Here is a 24,343-nt window from a genome sequence, read left to right on the forward strand (position 1 = left end):
CTTGTGGGATGACCAAGTGGTTGGTAGAATGGGATGTTATCCCCTCCACTCGGTTTCAAATTCCATGGGGGGCATTTTTGACCTGTTGTGATAAGGCTCAAGGAGTAGGCTCCCCCATCCTCGTGGAGTCTTGACTCTTGCTAAGTCATAAATACCTGGTATATATGGCTTACAAGTTGTTGGATATACTCTTGGTGTTATAGTGGTAGCCACCAGGTTTGATCTTGACCCTCACCCAAATTACTCCGATGAGTTACAGATTCACCATGGTTAAAAAAAATGATTATTGGTCATTATTAGGTAGAGTTTGTCTCTATGAAAAGAAAAGAGTATTTCTATACTTTAAGAAGTTGTTAAAGTTAATTGAATATGAAAGATTCCATCTGACTAATTAGCTCCTACACTAATACATGAATGAGATGTTATTTATATGAGTAGATAAAATGTGTATCGCCACAGAAATTTCATTATTTATATGTATACTATTACAATGATTTAATACAATGCTTTACACAATTTTTAACGTATAATAATGTCCGTTCTCCCATTTTCTTACACTACATAAATTTATATTTCTAAATTTTTCTTTAAACTATTACAATAATTTAATACACTACATAAATTTATATTTCTAAATTTTTCTTTAAACTATTACAATAATTTAATACAATACTTTACGCAATTTTTAATATATAATAATGTCTACTCTCCCATTTTCTTACTCTATATACATTTTTCTAAAGACTATTACACTATTAAAATTGCAGTGAGTACTTTGCAGAAGAGAAACATTTAAAAAAAAGCAATAAATACTATCCGGTGTGCCACGGGAAGAAGTGATAATATCATATTTATATTTAATATTTTTTTCTTACACAATTTGAATTATGCTAACAATTATCTTAGTAGAGCATGGTTGACATCAAAGATGAACGATTAGAGCATTGATTTGTAATGGGAAATCTGCTCATACTTGTACATCGCTCCAATCCTTGTCCATCCATTCCCAATCTAATTTTATCGTTCCGAATTCTTGGCGGAGGACACTAATATAATCTCTAACCAACTGCAATATTCTGCAACATCTGACAATTCACAACTCTTAAACCCTATCAATTCAACTCTATCTCTAACGCGCAAAACCTCAACCCTTCATGGTTTCTGTAATCAGCACAGAGCCTGCCTGCGGGTCGTTCTACTCTACGTCCAACGCATCGGCCGCCATGCCTCTCGTCCTCTCTCGTGCAATTCGCCTGCGCCCGATTATAGCATTCTCCGCCTCCTCTGCAAGGAGGCTTTCATCACAATCACCACACCCGATATCCTCACGCTCTGCCCGTCTATCTTCTCCGCTGTTCAACAACCCTTTGGTCGCCATTTCCCATGGAGTCGTCCAGGTGCCTAAAGCTCCAGTGAGCCGGCTCACAGTGCGCTGCAAGGTCACAAACAATTCAGGGTATTCCCCGCTCAACAATTCATCGCCGAACTGGAGCGACCGCCCGCCCGTGGAGACTGCGCCCCTTTTCCCCGGCTGCGACTATGAGCACTGGCTTATTGTCATGGACCCTCCCAATGAGGGTAAGGCCACCAAGCAGGAAATGATCGACTGCTATATCCAAACCCTCGCTAAGGTGCTGGGAAGGTAAGAGTATTGCCTTCCTTTACAGTGCGTCCTTGCTGGTTTATTTGTGTTGTCTGATGGTAGAATATTTTCAACGCCGGTGCTTACAGCGAGGAAGCAGCGAAAAAATCTATTTACAATGTGTCTTGCGAACGATACTTTGGTTTTGGATGCCAGATCGACGAGGAAACCTCCAATAAACTCGTGGGTATGTTCTAATTTTCTGTGCTCCTGTTATTGCATTTTGAAAAAGAAAAATAGCTCCATACATGTATCATGGTTAATGCACCTACGAACGTCCTTTATAATCTGTAATCTGTTTTAGGCCCTCCTCTCTCTCCCTCACATTTACTCATTTTATTTTATCCTAACTGAAAGCCTAATTAAAGCTCTTAGACTTCCGCTTTGAACGACTGAGCTCTCGTTGAATAAGCTATCCCACTGGGCTATATTCTCCTTCATATATGCGGCAGGATATTGAAAAATGCTGTCTTGCTACATATTCATGTTAATAATTTACTTCTCTTCTGAAGATAGGTTCGTATAATTGCGTGAAAGAACTTCCTATATATCTAGTGTCAAATTGAAGAATTTATAGGCTTCAGTGCCTTACACCTCATATCAAAATAAAGAAAGCATTGTTCAAACATCATGTGGAAGGAGAATATCAGGGCCGTGACATTTTGTAGGTGCCATTTTAGAGCTATTATCTAATGTATCAAAGGCTAGTTTGAGTTATGGTGAATGTATAGAACAGGTGATCAGAGTGGATATCTAGTGCTTATTAACTCAAGACAAGTTTTTTTGTTTGGTTAGGTTCATTCCACTTGAATATCTTAATATGTACGGAGACAACGATAGTTGAATGCACTGGTTAATGGATGTACAAAAATACATATGTTGTGCGTAAATTTTTACGCATTTATTTCTATATATGTTGTAAAAACATCAAATGGTTGTGCAATACTGGCTTCACTTAGTAAAAATTTGAATGAAAAGGACTTACGGAGACGTGGTACAAGGAAAGCCTACACGGTTCATCTTCCTCTTTTTGAGGCCACATCGTCTTTATGAGGGAGGGATCGTCTTTATGAGGGAGGGAATGTTATGCTCCAAGCTCAACTTTACAAAAGGAAGCTTATTGGTATTGTTATCTTGGTCGTTGACACTTAGTTATTGCATAATGAAGATTTGTCGAATAGTGTTTCCAATAAGTTTGATTGTTTATCTAACTACAACGACTAGTATTTTGTATGCGGTGGCATGAAGTTTCATAATGTCTTGTATTCATAGTGTTTGCCTTCTTGTCGAGATCAGAAAACAGAAAGGAGACTCAATGGAACCAAAATGCCAACACAGAAACCTGCAATAAAAAGAGAAAAACTAAGACCAGAGAGGTGCATTAGGGCTGAACCAAAAGTGTGCTAGAGAGAGAAAAATGGCCATGGTGAATTTTCTTAAACCATGGTAAGCAGACTTTGCACTTCAAAAATTCCTAACCTATTAGATAATTGAACCTTGAAAGCGACTCAAAACTGCTGTTCTAATAATGCTAAAATCTGCAAACATATATTGTAGAAATTATATAACGATAACCCACAGTTCTGTTCTGAATCACATCACTGTTATTAAGCAGGAAAACAGGATTACAGTGTACTTGTTAAATCCCTGTTAGAAGCAAACTCGGTAGATGGACTCTCAAGACCTGTTATTGCTTTCTCATTAATTTGACCTGAAATTTGCTACAAGAAAAAGCCAACAATCTAATTCACTGCTTACTGTTTTTAAAGAATGGAAGGGGTTTAATGGTAGTATTTGGCCTCGGCGGTGCTCAAGGCACCTGATTTCTGCTTCCTGCTCATCCAGGATATCGAAGCAGAACCCAAAGAAAAACAACATCCAGAAGTACTCTTGCGATCCCCCACACTGCTAGCGCAATCAACATCAGAATAACCTTGCAGCTTCACATCTCCGACAGTGTATCTCAGTCCATGAGTTATTGTGCCCCGAAGATATCTTAGAAGATTCTTGGCACCAATCCAATGTATATGATGAGGCTCAACCATATATTGGCTCATTTTTTTTTTACCCACTGTACCACAAGATGCCTCCTCAATCTCTTAAAAATTTCACGGTATGAACTGTCTTAGAAAACAAAAAAAGAAGCACACGCTCACACACAAAGAGAGAGAGAGAGAGAGATGCCAAGATTACTCATTTGAAATTAATTTCAAGACCATTCACAAACATTGACTTCCATAGGGCATATCTCCTAAAGTATAGTGAACTAGAATCTAATTTTTTTACCAGTTTTACTTTGAGGTCTGTCCTCGAGCGTCTTAATTTTACAGTTTGAGGCTTCCCAATTTTTTTTTAAAACAAATATGCCACGATGGCTTGTTTGAAGCATTAAAAGCCTAGGTTTGTATGCTTTGATACCAAATGTTATGAACCATGCACCGTAAAAATGATAAAAGTCGATCAATACAATCTAGTTCGATGGTAGAACCTCCTTTTACAATGAACACAATCCAAGACAAGATATGATGTTCCTAAGACTAGGTCTCCTTGGTATATATATATTGGAGACAAAGGGTACAAGGAAAGGTTGTTCTAGCCCATATAACAATATAGCATCACAAATTTAAAAACTCAATATCTTGGGCCTAATAAGGGGTTTTAGGTTTAAAGTGGTGCTTGACTAAGGCTTAACGTAGCCCTACCCCCCTTTGTGCTAAAGAAGAACGGACTTAAAGTGAAAGGAGGTGCTATTGTGATCACAATGATAGCCCTTTTGAGTTACCATTAAGGTTGCACCAATTATTAATACTTTTAAACTTAAGTGCAACTTTGAGTGGTAACACGATAAAATTAAGAATAGGTAACAAGATAAAAGTATGAATAGGTATTCTTGGGGTGTGGTAATGCAGTATTATTACCAACAATGACTTAGCACAATTATGTGGTCAAGGCTTTTACTACTCAAATCAAGTCGAGGATGTTGCTTCGACCTCTATCTAGTCATGAAGGTGGAGAACATCACAATCCATGGGCTTAAGGGGCAAATGGAAGTTAGGTGAAATTTATTAGACACAAAATTAAGAAAAGGTCTTATAAAGCTTAAGGATGAGGTAGAGTCATTGGATGGGCACTGATAAGGCTTCTAGGAGGTATTCTGCTAGACTAGGTCTTGAAGTCATGATCCCCAGTGAAGAATAAACAAAGGTTTGGTGGTCTAAGATTCGGGAAATTAAGGCTCCTAAGAAGATCAAGATTTTCTCATCATTGGCTCTTTGAAGTAAGGTTTGGACTTGAGACATGTTTCAAAAAAAGGCCAAGAATGGACCAAGCATATGCTATCTACACATGGTAGCAAAAGAAAACACTAGACATTTAATGATCCAATGTCCTTATGTTAACAAATTTGCAAGGACATGAAGAAATTGACAAGTATCTCAAATACTTGGATTGGCACATCTATTGAACAATGTTTGAGAAGTTGTTCTAGAAGGAATTAAAGGATTTTAGATCATCGCCTTGTTTACGTCTTTGACGTATATGGCATGTTCATAATTATTTATAAATAGAAGCCAACTTTTGAAGTATTCTCACAAATATATGAAAATTTTCAAGTTTTCAAGTTGGAGATGAAGGAAAGAGTTCCAAAAGAAACTAGGGAGTAACCAATTAGCAAATTATTTCCATGGGGTTTCTTTGATGGGACCAAGCAAGGTCTACATGACTATTGTAGTGCTAGAGGGGTTTTATATTTTTCAAATAGTTGCTTTATTAAGTTGAAAGTAGTTTCAAGCACTAGTTCTAATAATTAAGCTACATTGATGGCAATGAGATGCCTTCTAAAACTATCAATTGAGAAAGGAATTGAAAGGTTACAAGTTTATGGGGACTCATTACTTGTTATCGACTAGATGAAAGGGGATAATCAGATTCAAAATGTTTCATTTTTCTACGAAATTTTATTGCAGCGATTGGAAATTATTTTTCTAATTGTTAATTAATTTAACAATTTAGCTGCTACCACAAATACAAATAATTCACACTGCAACCTTCATAAATAAAACTGCGGAAAATAATAGCGCTGGAAATTGAGAAATGCTAGCACGCACACATCAATAATTAACACAATTATTTTTGGACAAATGTCCTCCGAAAAACCCAACTTGGGAAAATCGGTGCAGCAGTTGAAGGTTTTATAGTATTATGCAGCATTGAGAAATTTTGAGTACAACTTGATGCCAATATCCAACTATCCTACAAAGAAACACTAGCAAAAATCTAGTGAGGAATTTTCCTCACCCCACAAGCAAATTCGGGCTTTGAGCCATCCAAATTGCTTCTGTGTAGGTCTGCGTCACCCTAACACAGTCCCTTCTGCGCTCAACCTGAATTAGCTGCTCCTCAAGTCGTCTAGTCTGTTGCTGACTAGGAAAATGTCTCTCTTGGCCTCTAGAACGTCTTTCCAGCCTCTGGAACTGAAACTCGACTTCTACCCAATAGAATTGAATTGCCTCTTAGAGGCTTTTACGCAGCCCCTGCGTCAGCCTCACTATGGTTCTTCTGCCTCTCTGCAATGTACTTCACTGGATCTGGAAAACTTCCTCCAGCCTCACTATCCTTGGCCCTCTGTCTTTGCTTACCTACTAAAGCTCGAACTCTTCTAGCACTGCTGGCTCTCTGGAAAATTGAACTCTCCAAGGAAAGTGAACTTTCTGTGGTTCTCATAAGTATCTCAAGTGTATCTTCCATCTACACATCGACTTTTTCTTATAATTTTCTGTTGGACCTCTAATGACCAAGATTAAAACTTATTAGTCAAGGGCCCAAATTAATTCTCTGACTATCCGTGTGAGTTTCTAGATGATTCACACCTTATCTCAATTAATTCTGATTAATTAACCAATTTTCCTAAGTTTAGATTTGGGAAACATTTAAAAAAGGCTAATAATTTAATTGAGACACTTCTAGGTGGAATTTTTTAGAAACAATTTATGGGTTATGGAGATCTCATGTGTTTTAGCCTCTCCACAAAGTTTCAAGATTCGAACACCTTTGATGCTACAAAAAATAACACTCCCTCTTAGCGAGGAAGGTGTTCTCTCTAGTGTTGCACACTCTGCCACAACACTTTGTCTCTGTACCACCCTCTATCACACTGTTGATGTCTGGCCACTGCCCACCAACCACTGTGCAACTTTGATGCTGCATCTGTGCTGCTACTGACATTGCTATATTGTTGCCAACCTTGCATCTACACTGCAACTCCCTTTCATCTGTTGCTGCTGCAACTGCAGCTACTGCAATTGAGAAGCATCCTAAATACTGAATCAACTGTGTTTAGTATGATGCATATGTCTCCCGAGTCCTGAATGCTACTAGCTACTGCATTGTCCACTGAAGAATCGGCGCTGCTGCTGACTCTGCACTATGCCACTCTGCACTGCTTCCAACACTACACTGCGCTCCTCAAACCTTGATTGCTACTAGTCTGCTACTGTCACTCTGGAATCTGACTGCATCACTGACACTGATCCATCCTGCTACTAAATACTGTGGGCCCCTGTAGAATGGTAATGATCCATGTGGAGGACACCTCAAAGATCTTGCCCAATCTTCGGCAATTCTGGACTATAACTCCATGTCACCCCACCTCACTCTTGGAGGTATGGCTGCCATCATAGCGAAGTCTTCCTCTAACCTGGAGGACAACTTGTCTATCTCGGCTGATGCTGCTTGGGCCTGCTTCTCTTGCTTGTCCTTCTTTCTGAGAGGACACTGCATACTGTAGTGACTGAGCTCACCACATCTGAAACACTTGACCTTTGACAGGTCCTTCTTTTTCTTCTTTTCCCCCTGTCCTTGACTGGGACCCTTTGATGCTAGGGCCGCATTTTCCTCTTCCTTCTCACTCTTCACGGTCTTGCTGCTGCTACTGCTGATGGTGCTCTTCACTAGAGCCTGCCTCAACTCCTGCTGTTGCAGATCAGACCACATCCTGTCCCATCTTGGCAAAGTGTCTCTGCCCAATATGCTTTGGGCACACACTTGCCAATCCTCCGAGACCCTGTTCAGTTCCAATCGTACAAGCTCTGTGGGTTGGGGTGCCTCCCCAACGGCTGCAAGCTGATCTCTGACCTCCTGAATCCTAGTGAGGAAGGGATCTATGTATTCACCCTTTTGCATCCTGATACTTCTCAGCTTCTCCTGGAGAAACATCTTCCGTTGCTCGGAAGAACTCTGATATAGCTGGGAAAGACCATCCCACTTCTCCTTGGCCGTGTTCTTGCCAGATATGTGAGACTATATGATCTTGGACTCCATCCAAGATCAACCGCTTTACCTTCGCCATTTCTCTTTTGTACTCCTTTAGCTGATTAGGGTCCTGGGGTATTGCTACCACATTATCTATATAAGCTCTCAGGCCATGTTCATTTAGAAGGGAGGACATCCTATCCTTTCAGATGACATAGTTGGAGGCTCCCTCCAACCTATCCTGATATCTAAGCCCAGCTGTGGCCATCTCTAGATCTGGTCGAAAACTCCATCTTTCCCACTGATTCACTGCTGGATCTGCTATATGCACTCCTTTTGGAGTGAGAACCTTTGCTCACAGTTTTTGCTAAACTGCAACTGGAAAATTGGATTTTTGGAACTTGAAATCCCTGAGAGAAATTTTCCCTCTGTGTGCTATTTCTCTTCCACTCGACGTTGATTCTGCTATTGCATTTGCTGTTGCTCCCTTTGCATCCCAATAAGGAATCTGCTCAGCGAAAAATCTAAGTTGCCGCTGCTCCCTCTGCTTGCTGGAATCACTATTTTGGACAAATCGACTTTTCTGCCACCCTGCAACTGAAAATCATAGCCTTACCATGTGAAAAGTTTGATGCTACGAAATTAGTCTGCAACTTAGAAAATTTCGCTAGGAAATTTTATTGCAGCGACTGGAAATTTTTCTAACTGTAAATTAATTAACAATTTGTTCGTCCACACAAACAACGAATAATTCACTACTGCAAACTTCACAAATAAAAATTTTGTGGAAGATAAACTGGAAATCTGAGAAAATTACTGGCATACACACATCAAAATTGACATAGTTATTTTTGGACAAATGTCCCTGAAAAAACACAACTTGGGAAAACTGGTGCAACAATTGAAGGTTTATATTATTATGCAACAATGAGAAATTTTGGGTACATCTGGAAGCATATATCTGGCTATCCTACAGAGAAAAATATTGGCAAAAATCTAGTGAGGAATTTTCCTCACACCACAAGCGAATCCAGGCTCTGACTACAGCTCCAAGTGAGCTGTCCAAATTGCTTCTGCGCAAGCCTCTGTCACCCTAGCATAGTCCCTTCTATGCTTAGCTTGAATCAACTGCTCCTCAAGCCGTCTAGTCTATTGCTGACTAAGACGTCTCTCCTGGCCTTTGGAACACCTTTCCAGCCTCTGGAACTAAAACTCGGCTTTTTCCCCATCGGAATTGAATTGCCTCTTAGAGGTGTCTATATCAGCCTCACTGTGGTTCTTCTACCTCTCTGTAATGTACTTCACCAAATCTGGAAAACTTCCTCCGACCTCACTGTACCTGCCCCTCTCTGTCTTTGCTTCCCTACTGAAGCTTGAACTCTTCCAGCATTGTTGGCTCTCTAGAAAATCGAACTCTCCAAGGAAATTGAACTCTTTGTGGTTCTCACAAGTGTCTCAAGTGTATCTTCCATCTACCCATCGACGACTTCTTATAATCTTCTGTTGGACCTCCAACGACCAAGATTAAAACTTATCAAGGGATAGATTAATTTTCTGTTGATCCGTGTGAGTTTCTAGATGATTCATTTCTAGGTGGAATTTTTAGAAACGCTTTCTGTGTTATGGAGATCTCATGTGTTTTAGCCTCGCCACAAATTTCCGAGACTAGAACACCTCTGATGCTACAGAAACTAACAATTCAAAGTATCTCATATACTCAGATTTCCATACGACTAAATATCATGGTTGATGGGTTCTCAGAAGAGGGTTAACAACAATGTTATAGAACTTGGACTTGACTCAAAATTGGTTGATTTTCAACTTAGACTCGACTAGACTCCACTCACAATCAGATGGGTTTGAATTTTGTGACTCAATTTACTAAAAAATATATAAAATATTATAATTTGAATGAAAAGATATTTATAAGATTTCAAACCATTAGAGACAAAATATGCAAAGCCTGCTTATGTATATACCATCTAAAAGGTGAATATATCCAATTGTCACCGAGTGCAATACATATAAAAAACAAAAGACATAATTAATGAGGCTCTAAATAACCTCTAGAGCCCTCAAAAGAACATGCTATTAGTAATGGCCTATTACATTTCATCGATCAACATGCTTAGTCATCAAACTCATCACCCACTGCTAGAAATGGGATCCTTGGCATGAGCTCACTCTAAACCACACTCTTCAATGCTGCTCCAAAACCTCCAAATGCTCACAAATGCTTAGAGAGAGAGGCGTGAGGCAAATGGGTGTCTCTATATTGTCAATTTTTCAGGTTTAGGGTGATAGAATTAAGGGTTTATGTGATTTTTTTAATGAATTTTTCCTTGAAGTGTGTACTGTGATGAGGAAACAGACCAACTCGATTGAGTAGTACAAATTCAGTTAGTTGGGTTGTTTTGGTGCCAAATTGCCTGATTCGTACATTGACTTGACGATTTAATACCAAAACAAATCAACTCAACCAAATTCGTACCTACTCATTCAAGGTGGTCCATTTCCTCATCATATTTGGACACTTCGAGGAAAAGTACATTTTAAACAAAAATTACATAAAGCCTAAATTCTATCACCCTAAACCTTGGCTCGACCAGTTCAATACCAAACCAATTAGATGGTTGAGTCGATAGAGTTTGGGGTCAACTCAATTGAGTTCGAGCATGAGTTAACAGATTTAAAAAAGTTGGTTGATGATCTAAAACTAGATTCATGACGCTCGAGGACTCCTTGGATGGAGTACTTAACTTTTTCTCAAATAGTATTATGATGTATATTTTGAAGGTTGCAAATGTATAGAATATAGGTTTTTTTGTTGAGGAGTATAAGTTCATTTTTTGGGTCTGCATAAATCCCATGAAACCGGGCACAACTTTATCAAGGGAAATTATATAGGACACAATCTGTAGCTAGAGGTTTTGCTTTTACTCAGGTTCTAAAGAAGTTAGAATCTAGATTGAGGCTTGAAAGATATTGACATATCTGTTTATGCCATATGTTATATGTACAAGTGATGTGAGTACCTAAAGAATGTAATTATCCATTCAACTATCACTAGAAATTACACTTTTTCCTCTTGGAAAAAAGCTATGTCATCGATTTTCTCATTCATTAGTGTTTTTTCAACAAACCACACTTGGTTCTATGCTTCAATATTCAAGTTCCAACAAATATCTATGCATCATTTCATCTTGAGCCACCACCACATCTCTGAACAAAGCTGTATTGGTAACCAATACGTGGCTTCTCCATGGGAAAGTGGATGAGAGTTATCTTAGATTCATGTTGGTGTCAATCATGATTTTTATTATGTTATTATCAAATCTAGTCTCCATGTATGATCTCTTCTTTCTTTTTATGAGTTGTCAAAAGTTGACTTAGAAATTGCTTTTTGCAATGCACAACCTTCATCTCTAATAGATACCAACTTTGATCACTAGCCAATGTTTTAAAAACTGCCCTGTTCAACCACTGCAGCCCTTGCAGACCCTAAACTAGGTTGTGAAACAATTCAACTAGTTCAATTGACTAGTTTGACCAATTTAAGTCCTTGAATTTTATTGTAAAAATTATTGAAAATTTTAGTATTTTATGTATTTTGTAGTGAAATAGTTCATAAACTGTTAATTTTAGGTATGTTCTATGCTTAGAGCAATTTATTTCAATTTTCACAGTTAGCTCAATATCTTTTCCATATTAGCAATCACATCAGCGTAATAGTAAATTGCAGATAGAACATAAACATAAATTGCAGAAGACAAGCCAAGACAAGAGGACACAAGATGTGGCGCTAGCCAGGGACAAACCCCAATGTGGGGAAACCCTTGATTAATTCTTCTTATATGTTCTTCAATAGTTCAACAAAGAGAGAGAGAGAGAGAGAGAGAGAGAGAGAGAGTACATATACAACAGAAGTCAACACTTTGACTTATCTAAATAAGAGCATAGATCATCTCTAAGAAGATGATACATGAGGTAGCTGAACTCAGTTGAAGACATGCTGCTTCAACTGATTCTCCAAGGTGACTCCATCACCACGCTGCACCTATCATTGTGCTGCACCTCGTCATCATGCTGTACCTCATTGTGCTGCACCCATCATCTCTATGCTGCATCTCATCATGCTTCACTAACCATGATTGTACCCATCACTGTACTGCATCTCCTCATGCTGCACTATGCTGAGCAATGTTGTGAAAATCGTGATCGGGATGAAATTTGTGCGGGGAACAAATCGGAAAAAATCGGAATTATCGGGAAAAAATCTGAAAAAATCGAGAAAAAATCTTTTGGTACAAAAATATTCATTTTTTTTCAATTTTTTTAATATCTAAACCATCTACAACATAAAATAAATACGTTGGCACATAAATATGATAAAAAAACTAATATATAAGATGTTTAATATCATTTCTAGTGCTAAAATCACACATAACATTGAATCATGTCCTGAATAGTAAGTCCTGACTCCTGAGTCCCAACTCAGCCTCAAAATATCAACAAAAAATATGATAATGTATCTCATCATGTCATAATGTCATATACAATAAAATGAAAGTCTAATCCTATTGATTTCCTCTGCCCCTCTTGCGAGAAAATGCCACAGCTTTCCCTTTCCCTCTAGATGTAGATGCTGGTGCCTGTGCTGGTGGAGATGGCAGTGGAGTCTGATGTGCTCTAGAAGCTAAAGAACTAGAAGTAGGAGCTATAGGAGGTAGACCACGTCCTCTACTGGTGGCAGGGGTAGCCCGGGCAGGTGGTGTCACCTGGAAACATTACAATCTCCCAATCCTGAAATCCTGAAAAACTGATAAGTCTGTTGGATTTTAAATGAAATATAAAATTCATTTCATGGTAATGTTAAAAGTTTAAGTAAAAGGATGAAAATGAAGATTAAGGAGAATGTCACTTTCATTTTCATCCTTTTACTTTAAGAATTTAACATTACCATGAATAGCATATCCATACTAGGGCCTAGACTTGATCATTAAGCTTCCCCACTAAAAAATTATTTGTTTCTTTCAAAAAAAATTGCATGAAAAAACCCAAAAAAACGTTATAAAACTATGCTGTCGCGACCCCCGGCGATTTTTTAGGTTTTTATCGCGATTTTTTCGTTTTTATCGTGATTTTTCCATAAAATCGCGATTTTTTCAATGAAAATCGGCAAAAAAAAATCTGGTGATTTTTTTGTTTAATTATCGCGATTTTATCGGCAGAGGGAAAAAATTGCGATTTTTTCATTTTATCGCGATTTTCACAACACTGATGCTGAGCTCTTCATTGCACTATGCTCCACCCAAATGCACGCTGCAAAACCTCATCATCCTGCTGCTGCAATACATTCTTGCTGCTGCTATATGCCCATCATTACCATGTTGTCCCATTGCTGCACCATACTACACCATGTAGCCTTCATCATGCTGCCACCTATCACATCATTATGCTACGGTACATACTGTGCACAGATCTGCCCCAAGCCTATCCATGCTGTCTCTTGTTCTAAGGTGATAAGGCCTGCTGCCTATCACAGTACAGCGGTCATCTACAGCTCACTCCAAAACCCCTTGATTGCAGTTCAAACAATCTTGATTGGGCTTGGCCTCAACAGCCCTACACACAACTCCTTGATCCTAGAGACAACCCTGTTCAGGACCTGTTTGCACCCTCAAACAACCCTCAAACTAATCCGCACTTCCACAACAACTTGGCTTCTGATCTAAGCTCTCCATGCTGTCCTGAAGTGACATTACCTTGATGTCTCTTCTTGCTGCGGCTAGGGCATCCTGTCATCATCTTTGTGGCTGCATTTAGCTATGTATAGACTGCGGCTAAGTCTCCTTTTTGCTGCATCTAAGGGCTGTCCTAAACCCTTCCAAAACAGCGTAGGATGACTGCATTTAGGTCTTACCTTGCTGCGTATAGATGATCCTCTAAACAACTCCGTTCTTGCTGTGGCTAAGTAGCCTCTGTTGACTACTGTTAGGGCATCCTTTAGACAACAAGTTAGGGCAACATATAGGAGCAGGTTAGGGCAGCGTGTATAGGCCTTAGTTCTCCCTGATTGGACTGCGGCTTGGCATCCTTTATACAACGTGTATGGGAGCCTCTTTATAGAGGTTAGGGTGTCCCTTTAGGCAGCATATTAGGGCAGGTTTGGGCAGTGTATAGGAGTAGGGATCTCCTCTCTTGGACTGCGGCTAGGGCACTATTGAACCTCATCATGACTGCAGCCAGACTGTGGTTAGGGCTCCTTGTTTAGTCTCCTTTCCTCCTGCGTTTAGGGCTTCCTCCTCTTAGATTTCTCTTCCACTAAAACCCAAAAACAAGTGGAGAGAAATCAAGAGTGAAGTGTGTGTTCAAATGACTATCAAGCCACCTCCTTTTATACTAAAATGTTGAGCACATGTGGGGGTTATTTGGTTGCTGGCCGACCTTGACGATTTGTTCCATAACACAAATAAATTCATATCTCTATAAATACTTATCGGAATTGGATGATCTTTATATCAATCCTACACCTTTCAATGAGAGGGATCCAAGAAAAATATCAGCTGCCATAAATAAGATGACCCACATGGAGTTTGCCCCTAGTTGCCAATTTTAACATAAACACAATCATCAACCAATTCCAATCCAAGTCTGATCTAACCCTTGACTAATTCCAAATTCAATGCCTACCTTTAAAACAGTGATCAATACCCCATGCTCAAGTTGAATTTGCTCACTAGAAATATCTCGATTTATAAGAGATAATGCACATAGAACAGCAAACTCAACACAATTTGGTTTTGAGACCATGTGTATTAAACCAAAAGCTCACCAGACAAGTATTTACAATGAAAAAGCAATGATTGTGATTCTACCAATCAAGATAATTATAGTGGAACAAGGAAGAGGTGGAACACACACTACATGCCAAAAATGACCAAGAGATGCAAGTGATCAGTAAAGCACTTTGGGATGTCACTTGAGTTTGGGCTCAAGAGTAATTTCCTGGTTCTGCAAGAAGTAGGCTTTGGTAACATTGAGTTCAAGGGAGGATGTGTGCATGGCAGCCAACATTACTAGTTGTCAAGCCATATGGCTTAGCAATCTAATGGCAAAGCTAACAAGTGAGATGTTGGAGCCTATTGTGGTCTACCAGTACTATGACAGTCAAATTTGTATCAACTCTTTGAGAATCTTGTATTTCATGACTGCTCCAAACCCATTGACATAAATACCATTTTCTTAGGGACAATATACAAAAGGGAGCAGTAGCTCTAGAGCATATTTAAATAGATCAATGAGTTGTAGATATCTTGATGGCAAAGGGGAAATTTGAGATGTTTAAGAAAAAGCTAGGATTGGTGGAGAAGGCTTTCCTCAACAAGAGGGATTGTTAGAGAGTGCATTTCGGATAGTTTTGTATAACTCTATGCACACATGTGGCTGATCTGGGCACTTTTTGTTACAGCAGCATCATACACATAGAAGTTTTTTACAGCATTAATTTCCTTCTTGTATGGTGGTTTGACATGAGGGTGCAACATTAAATAAGGCCAGAGGGCACATACTATATCTAGGCTTCCATCATTTGGGGTGTATGTATGCCAGCTATAGATGTAATAGGATGAAGTTTTCCTTAGTTTCTAGTTCTATGAGATTGCATGTCGTTTCTCAGTTAAGTAAAAGAGGGTGCACACAGATGCATGTGTTAGTTTCAGTTTATTAAGCAGTTTCCTAATTGCAGCTTAAGTCTAAGTTCAGTTAGGCACAATGTTGTGATAATCACGACCATGATTAAATCGGCGAGGGTCCGAAATCAGAAAAAATCGGTAAAAATCAACAAATTAAAAAAAACAAATTTTAAAAAATACAAAAAAATTCTTTTTTTAGTATCTAAAGCATCCACAAGTTACAACATAAAATAAATGCATTGACAGATAAATATGAAAAGAGAACTAATATATAAGATGTGTAATATGTCTAGTGCTACATCACACATAACAATGAATCATCCCTGAATATTGAGTCCTGACTCAGCTTCAAAATATCAACAAAAAATATAATAATGTTTTTCATATCTTGAGTCATATACAATGAAATGAACCAAGTAACTGCTAATTTCCTCTACCCTCTTGCGAGAAAATATAACAACTTTCCCTTTAGATGAAGAAGGCCCTGGGGCTGGCATTGGACTCTGGTATCCTCTAGAAGTTGAAGAACTAGGAGCTATAGGAGGTAGACCATGTCCTCTATTAGTGACCATGGTAGGTGGTGTGTCCTCCTCCTCTCGTTACTTCTCCTTCTCCTCCTCTGCAGCTGCTACTCCCTCCACTACCTCCTCCTCTGACCAATTAGGGGTTGATTCCATGATAGGCCTCTCAACCTCAACCCTCCATGCAAAAGTGGTGTCAATCCCATCCAATGAGATTGACTTCACGTCAGGTGTCCTTTCAAGTTGCCTCACCCACAATCGGAGATTGTAGTAGATGTAGACCATGTTGTTAAGGTGTTGAGACTCCAACTTGTACAAGGGTCATAAATTATAAATTAATAATTATAAAAATAATAATTATATTTTTTTATTATTTAATGAGCTCAAAAAATTAATTGGAATTTTTTTAACCTGTTGCGCTTCTTGGCATGTATTTTTTCAAAGACACTCCAGTTGCGCTTTCATCCATAGGAGCTACATGTTTGGCTGAGTAGTCAAATGGCAAGCTTTTGGAGATTGGGTACTCTGTCGCCATAGCTTCTCCACCATGCATTTACAACAAATAAGAGATACATAAGAAAAAAATTGAAATTTGAAAGTTGAAGCAAAGTATGAAGAGACAATAGAATTCAAAATTGAAACAAACTCAAATTTACTCGACATTTTGGTTTTCCTATCATGGATAACCATGTCAAAGCTAAATGTGCCACCTGCCATCCTGTATATCTCCATTTCTTTAGAAATTTCAGCACGTTCTGCTTGAGATGACAACATCTTCTGAACAGAAGTGAAGAATCCATCCATGACCTCAATATCAAATAAGAAACCATAGGAGTGAGAAAATGCGGGGTTCAGGTAGATCCCTGCAGCATGAATGGGACGATGGAGTTGTTCAATCGCTCATCAATCACTACCCATATCAGTTGTTGTTTCTCAAACTCCTCATCCCCCTTATCATCATAATAGTTGCAAATGGATTCTTTGGCCCTATCCATGGCTTCATACAAGTAGCCCATTGCGGGCTTGTCTCCATCAACTAATCAAAGAACCTTTACCAACGGTTCAATAATGCTACACACCTCCTGCATTCCCGCTTAGAAGCTTTTCTGGTATGAACTAGTTTGCATATGCCTTTTCCCTCTGGTTTGCGGCTAAATGACAAAGCACACCACTCCTCTGAAAGAAACATTCTCTTCACATCCCACATATATTTCAAGTGGTATTGAAGAGATATGAAGTTAGTGGCAAACTGTGTAATAGCAGGGTGCACCAGCTCCTTGTTGTTGGTGAATATTCTCATCAAATGAAGCACAGATGCATGATTATATATAAATTTTGTAATGCTTTTTGATGATTCAACAATATCCTTGACAAAATGAATTTTTCCTATGTCCTCCAACATTAAGTCAATGCAGTGTGCAACCCAAGGTATCCAAAATAAGTTAGGATGCCTCTCCATAAGCATCTTGCCAACAACAACATAATTTATAGCATTGTCTGTTATAACCTGGACAACATGTTGTGGACCCACCTTTTGAATGAATATGTCCAACAAATCACATAATAACCGCACATCTTTGATATGTGCAGATGCATCAACATATTTCATAAACATTGTCCCCTTGGGACAATTAACCATGAAGTTAGTAAGAGTTCTACGCTTTTGATCAGTCCAACCATCTGACATCATAGTGCATCCTGTCTATGCACATGATGCCCTGAACTCCTCCAATCTAGCAGTGCATTCAGCCTTTTCATTATGAAGAATACACCCTCTAAAGTCATCGTAGGAAGGGGTTTTGTACCTTGGGCCAACAATAGCAATAACATCAGTCGCGCTGGAAAAAACAAATTGTGCCTGACAATGCTAAAGGGACCATCACTCCAAAGAAGACACTTGCGCAACAACTCGTCAACTTCTTCCTTTTTTTTTTAAGAGCTGACTTGATAGATGGTTGTGCGCCAGGTGTGGTTCTAGGAACAAAAAATGATGAGGCAACTGTGGGGTTGGCTATAGAAATTAATGCTGAAGAACCACTCTCACGGTCACTTCCCATGATTCCACCCCTTACCATTTGACTCTTCAGAGTTGCCTTGGTCAGTTTGGTTGTCTCTATATGTTCCAATGATTTGAGGGCTCGGTGGATGATCTCTGGATTTGTATTAATGCAAAGCCCTACTTCATGTCCAAGAATTTGTGTAAGGTGGAATTTAATTGGTATACCCCCCCTGTCATATGTTGCCCACATAACTTGCAAGTTAAATTTGATTTGTCAAACCCCCTATCGGGTTCACCAAATTCCCACACAAGGTCTAACTTTTTTGGCACGTTTGTATGTTGAACTCTTGAGTCTTAATGTAAGATTGAAGTTTGAACCTAGGGCACAAGAAGAATTTCAAGTTAAACAAACGAAATTAACATATAACATTTTGAATTTTTGACAAAAAAACCCTCCACTCAATGCAACAATAATGGGAAAAAAGCGCACACTCAAACCCAAGCAAAAATCATGGAAAAAAACTATGGCACAAGAATTTAAACAAATAAAAATAACAATCAAGATTTTGAATTTTTGACAAAAAACCCTCCACTAATAGTAACAAAAATGGCAAAAAAGAACACTTAAACCCAAGCAAAAATCATGGAAAATATATGGGTGATTGAAACCGAAGGAAAAACAAGGAGAAAACAAAAATAATAGGGCCAAATTTGATGCTCATACTTGAAATCCACGCCTTGCTGAAGAAACTTGGTCCAAATTCGTTTTTTTCTTTTTCTTGGGATCCTAAATTCCTTCTGTTTTCTCCTTTCTCACCCTTGTAGATTAGTTCTCCTCCTCCTTAGCTCTCACCCTTGCCCTCTGATTGCAAAATGAAATAAAAAAACTGAAATTTGTTTTAAAAACTCGCTGTTTCTGCTTGTCACGATTTTTATTGATCAAATCACAATATTTTGGTAATAATCATGATTTAAGTCGTGTTTTTTTTTTTTTTTTTCAAATTGGAAAAAATTCGCTAATTTAATCGCCCAATTAAATCGGTGATTTTTTCAATTTGAAAAAAAACACGATTTAATCGTGATTATTACAAAAAAATTGCGATTTGATCAGTGAAAATTGTGACGAACAGAGACAACGAGTTTTTAAAATCAAATTTCAGTTTTTTTGTTTCATTTTGCAATCAGAGGGCAAGGTTGAGAGCTAAGGAGAAATCGCAATTTTCGCAACATTGGTTAGGCACATGCATGGAGATATGGGCACAAATCTCTAGGAGGATGCATGCTTGCATGCCTCAGATCATCTCTAGTTGAGGTGCTATTGTGCATGTGTCCAGATTCACTTTACCTTATCCTTTACTAGTTTATAAAGGAAAAACCAGGGGTATAGATTCATTCATTTAATTCAACACTGCATTCTGATTATTCCCACATGGATAATATATGTGTCATAAAGGTGGTTTATGGGCTTTTGCATGAACAACAATCTCATGACTTGTAGTCAAACAAGCAGAGGTTGTGGTAGGTCCCTATGCTACTAGTGTAACCCCTTATTGTTATTAGTACAACCCCATTATAATATTGTTGTGCCCATAGAAGCCCACTATTGTTATTAGTACAACCCCCTTATAATATTGTTGTGCCCATAGAAGCCCACTATTGTTATTATTGTGCCCTTACATTATTATTATTATGTCGTCTCTGATTATATTATGACCCCTTAGACTCCTATATATAGAAAGGAGGTCTTGTCATTTGTATCATCCAAGAATTGTTCATTTGTGTAATGTAAAGGAGGTTTCCCCCTCGAAGAGGCTGAATTCTAAGGCGTTTATATTTCTTTTCTATCTTTTTGTGCGCTGGTTTCATAACATTTGGTATTAGAGCTTTGGATTCTAGGGTTTCGCTACTCCAAACAGGCCATCGTGGCATTTTTGCTATAGCTTTTCGCTACGAAGTTTCAGAAGCTAAAATAAAAACCCATTTGAGAAGAAATCGGTCTGAACCTTTGGTCCGAATTTCAGATCTTGTCTCTCTATATTTTCGGAGATATGATCTAAGGAAGTTAGGGTTTTTCCAAGCTCCAAAATTTCATCTCAAACAGGTTATTGTGGCATTTTTGCTATAATTTTTTTTCTACGAAGGGTCAGACTCTGAAATTAAAACCCATTTGAGCCGAAATTGTGGTGAAGCTCGGGTCCGAATCTCAGCACTTTTCTCGCTATATTTTCGGAGATATAATCTGAGGAAGTTAGGGTTTTTGCAGACTCCCGAATTACATTCTAAACAGGTGACCTTGGGAAAATCGTCATAACTTTCTCTCTGAGCAACAAATTTAAATTTCGTAAGAAGTTACAGAAAGAGGACAAATTGTAGTTTTTTGTGTATATTTTTCAGATCTGAAGGTCGAAACAGTGACACGTGGCACGTCATACAAGTTATACAAGTTCGCTCTACTGAAACATTATATAATCAGGTCATCTTAGGATATTGGGCATAACTTTTTCTTGGAGAATCAAATTTTGATCAAAGTTGCGGGGTTAGAAAGAGGACTCAGAGGGCTACTGCAGGACGCAATTTCAGAACTTGGAGATCTGAAATTACCGAGTTATAGTTGTTTCAAGATCAAGTTCCTAAAATCAAGAAAAGGCAATATGAGGAAGTTTGATGGCAAGGATCCGGTAAATTGGATACTACAGATGGAGCAATATTTTGATCTACATGAGGTTCAACTGTTACAAAAGGTACATATTGCATCTTTATATTTAGAACCAAATCAATTTTTATGGTATAAAGGGCTTTGTTCTCGTAAAACACTTGTCACTTGGTCAATTTTCACGGAAGAAATGATAGCACATTATGAGGATACAAAGATTAACACCTTTTTTAGCCAATTGATAAATCTCGAACAAAAGGGTTCAATGGCAGAGCACATTGAGGACTTTCAAAAATTGAATATAAGGGTAAATGATCTTCCAGAGAAGCAAAGGATTGATGTTTTTCTAGGGATTTTAAAGGATAACATTCAACATGAGGTTCGTCTTTGAGAACCTGATTCATTGGAGAAGGCATTCAGGTTGGCAAGAAAAATTGAAAGCGAAATTATGGAAACAAGAAATCCCACCACTCACGACTATAATTATGGAAGTGTTTTTTCTCTTAGTCTTTCACAACCTACAAGGTTTACATGACAACAATCAGAAGAAAAAAGAGAAAAAGGGCTTTGTTACAATTGTGATAGCAAATACACTAAAGGTCATAAGTGTGCTGAGAAGAAATTATTCTACATAGATTATGAAGAGGAGGAAGAAAGGGATCAAGAAACATTAAAAGAAGTGGATATACACCAGGAACCAACCCCAGAGAAAGAAGAAATGAATCTGACCATATCTTGTAAAGCATTGGCAAGAATTACCACTCCTCAAACTCGCAAGATAGAAGGACATATCAAGAAGAAAAAGGTTCAAGAAGTGAAAGATCACATCGAGAAAGAAGAAATGAATCCGACCATATCTTGTAATGCATTGGCCGGAATTACCACTCCTCAAACTATCAAGATAGAACGGCATATCAAGAAGAAAAATGTTCAAGAAGCGAAAGATCACATCCAACATCAAGAAATGAATCCAAACATATCTTGTAATGCATTGGAAGAAATTACGACTCCTCAAACTCTCAAGATAGAAGGACATATCAAGAAGAAAAAGATTCAAGCAGTGAAAGATCACATCGAGCATCAACAACAAGTTCTCCAACTTTTAAAGGATAACACCACTTTGGTGCAGAATCAAATGAAACAACGGGCAGATCAACATCGCAGTGAAAGAAGTTTTGATGTAGGCGATTGGGTATTTTTACGACTACATCTCAAGCAAGCTATTTATGATAAGGAAATGTTGGCAATACTACATGCACTTAAGAAATGGCGACCTTACCTAATGGGAAGACATTTCAAGGTAAAAATGGATCATGATAGTCTTAAATACTTTTTAGAACAAAGATTATTTTTAGAAGAACATAAAAAATGGGTCACAAATATGTTGGGTTATGACTCTGAAATCATCTACAAAAAAGGGAAGCAAAATGTTGTTGCAGATGCACTCTCAAGAAAGGATGAGGATGTGGAAGCATTGTTTTGTGCTATTTCTATTATCCAACCAGATTGGATAAACGAAGCAAGGTATGAATGGAAGAAGGACGAAGAAGTGTGGCCACTCATTCAAAAGTTGCAGAAGATCCCAGTTCAAACAATATTCCAGAACTTGACGAGGAAAGAAAAATCATATTGGAGCCTGGAGCAGTCACAGAAACAAGAACCCGACAGCTACGAAATCGATCGATTTTAGAGCATCTCATCAAGTGGAAAAACTTACCCTCCGAAGATTCCACATGGGAGGACAAAATTTTTATATAGAAGCATCAAGAACTACTCAAGCGTCGAGGACAACACTTTTTGAAGGAGAGGGGCATGTTAGGTCTCTATACTACTAGTGTAACCCCTTATTGTTATTAATAAGACCCCCTTATTATATTGTTGTGCCCATAGAAGCCCACTATTGTTGTTATTGTGCCCTTACATTATTATTGTTATGTCGTCTCTGATTATATTATGACCCCTTAGACTACTATATATAGAAAGGAGGTCTTGTCATTTGTATCATCCAAGAATTGTTCATTTGTGTAATGTAAAGGAGGTTGCCCCCTCGAAGAGACTGAATTCTAAGGCGTTTATATTTCTTTTCTATCTTTTTGTGAGCTGGTTTCATAACAGGTTGGCAGCAAGGCTACATCCAAATCTTTCACAACACTCCTCATTGCTCAAGGCTCAAACAGGAATACAGAGCATTGTTCTGTGTGCCCCTATGAAATTACTTGCAAGTGTGGATCTAATACTAACTTAAATTTATAATCTAGAACACACATATTATCTACATTAGCCCATGCAAGGAACAAGCATGCAGCCAAAAAGACTCTTGGATTTATATTGGAGAAAACCCTCAATGAGGTAAAAATTCCACTTTCACAAAGCAACATTTTATTCTTGAGTGCTAACGAGCTAAGCTTCTGGGTTTATCATTTGCTCCATGAAATTTGAATGATTCTGTCTTTTGTATGCTTTTCAAGACTTGCACCTAGCAATTAACAATTTGTGTAATACTTGTGGTGTGGGTCCCTTTATCTATATGCACTGTTCTTTGTGGACTGAATTGTTGCCTCATATTCCAAAGGTACTAGCTGTTTTTGGCTTTATTAGAAGTTGAATTTTTTTTTGCATATTGCAGGGCTTCCTGGAGTGGTGTTTGTTCTACCAGATTCATACGTGGATGCAGAATATAAGGATTATGGAGGTCAGAAGTCGAAGTTATCTTAGTGGTTCTCTTTTTTTTCTCAATTGAGATTTGGTTGTTCCAAACTGTTTTTTTGAATGGTGTTTCAGGGGAACTATTGGTTGATGGAAAGATAGTTGAGAGATCTCCAGAAAGACAGCGGCGTGTCACTCCTGCTCCTCAGCGGAACAATGATAGACCCAGATACAATGATAGAACAAGATATGTCAGACGAAGGGAAAATCAGAAGCAAGGTAAAAGAATGTGAATGCTATACTTAGTGACATGTCAATGGAAAAAATAATTCACCTGATCAACTCTTTGCCTCATTTATGTTTGCAATCAGATTTATGCATGCTTTTGCTTTAGCTGTGTCAGGAAATTTATGTCTCTTATGCATGTTGACTTTATTTATTATATATGCAGGTCGTTGATCAATGTTCTCTCCTAAAACTAGAGTGAATAGACAATTGATGGTATACGATGGACTCGAACAGTTGTAATATCCTGATTGTGGTAGAATGCTACTTCAAAGTGATCATCATTAGAACATCCTATATTGGCTGTTTGCTGAGCACCTTCTTAATATAGGGGGTTTTAACTGTCTGTTAATGTGGGTGAAGTCTTGTTTTGCTGAAGAACGTGTTATCAGAGTTACACATGTAAAGCTAGCATTTAAACTGCCCTCTTATATGGACTTCATTTAATGGATAGTTTATGAATGCGTTAACTTGTAAAGGAGACACTAATGGCAAGGCTACATATTTGGAATTCTTCGAAGACAAGTCTGGGGTATTATGGTTTCCATCTTACATTGGTGAGACTATTTCATGCTCTAGGGTGGCCTGTGTTTGGTTTTACAATGGTGTTGTTTTCTTTCAAAATAGAATTTGGAAATTACTTTGGTTTCTAAA

At 38.2% G+C, this 24,343-nt stretch overlaps 1 protein-coding gene across 1 annotated transcript; it reads left to right on the top strand.

Annotated features, from left to right (window-relative positions):
- Positions 1 to 941: 941 nt before the first annotated feature.
- LOC149168256 (multiple organellar RNA editing factor 2, chloroplastic-like) lies at positions 942 to 24,343 on the top strand. Its single transcript, XM_089428179.1, has 5 exons — positions 942 to 1,642; positions 1,732 to 1,829; positions 23,385 to 23,450; positions 23,540 to 23,683; positions 23,856 to 24,343. The coding sequence occupies exons 1-5, from the start codon at positions 1,155 to 1,157 to the stop codon at positions 23,861 to 23,863; spliced, it is 804 nt and encodes a 267-aa protein (XP_089284305.1). The 5' UTR covers positions 942 to 1,154; the 3' UTR covers positions 23,864 to 24,343.

The sequence above is a fragment of the Pinus tabuliformis genome, chromosome 4_2, assembly GCF_031772625.1.
Source record: "Pinus tabuliformis cultivar Carrire ecotype Pingquan chromosome 4_2, CPIR1, whole genome shotgun sequence".
NCBI classification, from domain to species: Eukaryota; Viridiplantae; Streptophyta; class Pinopsida; order Pinales; family Pinaceae; genus Pinus; species Pinus tabuliformis.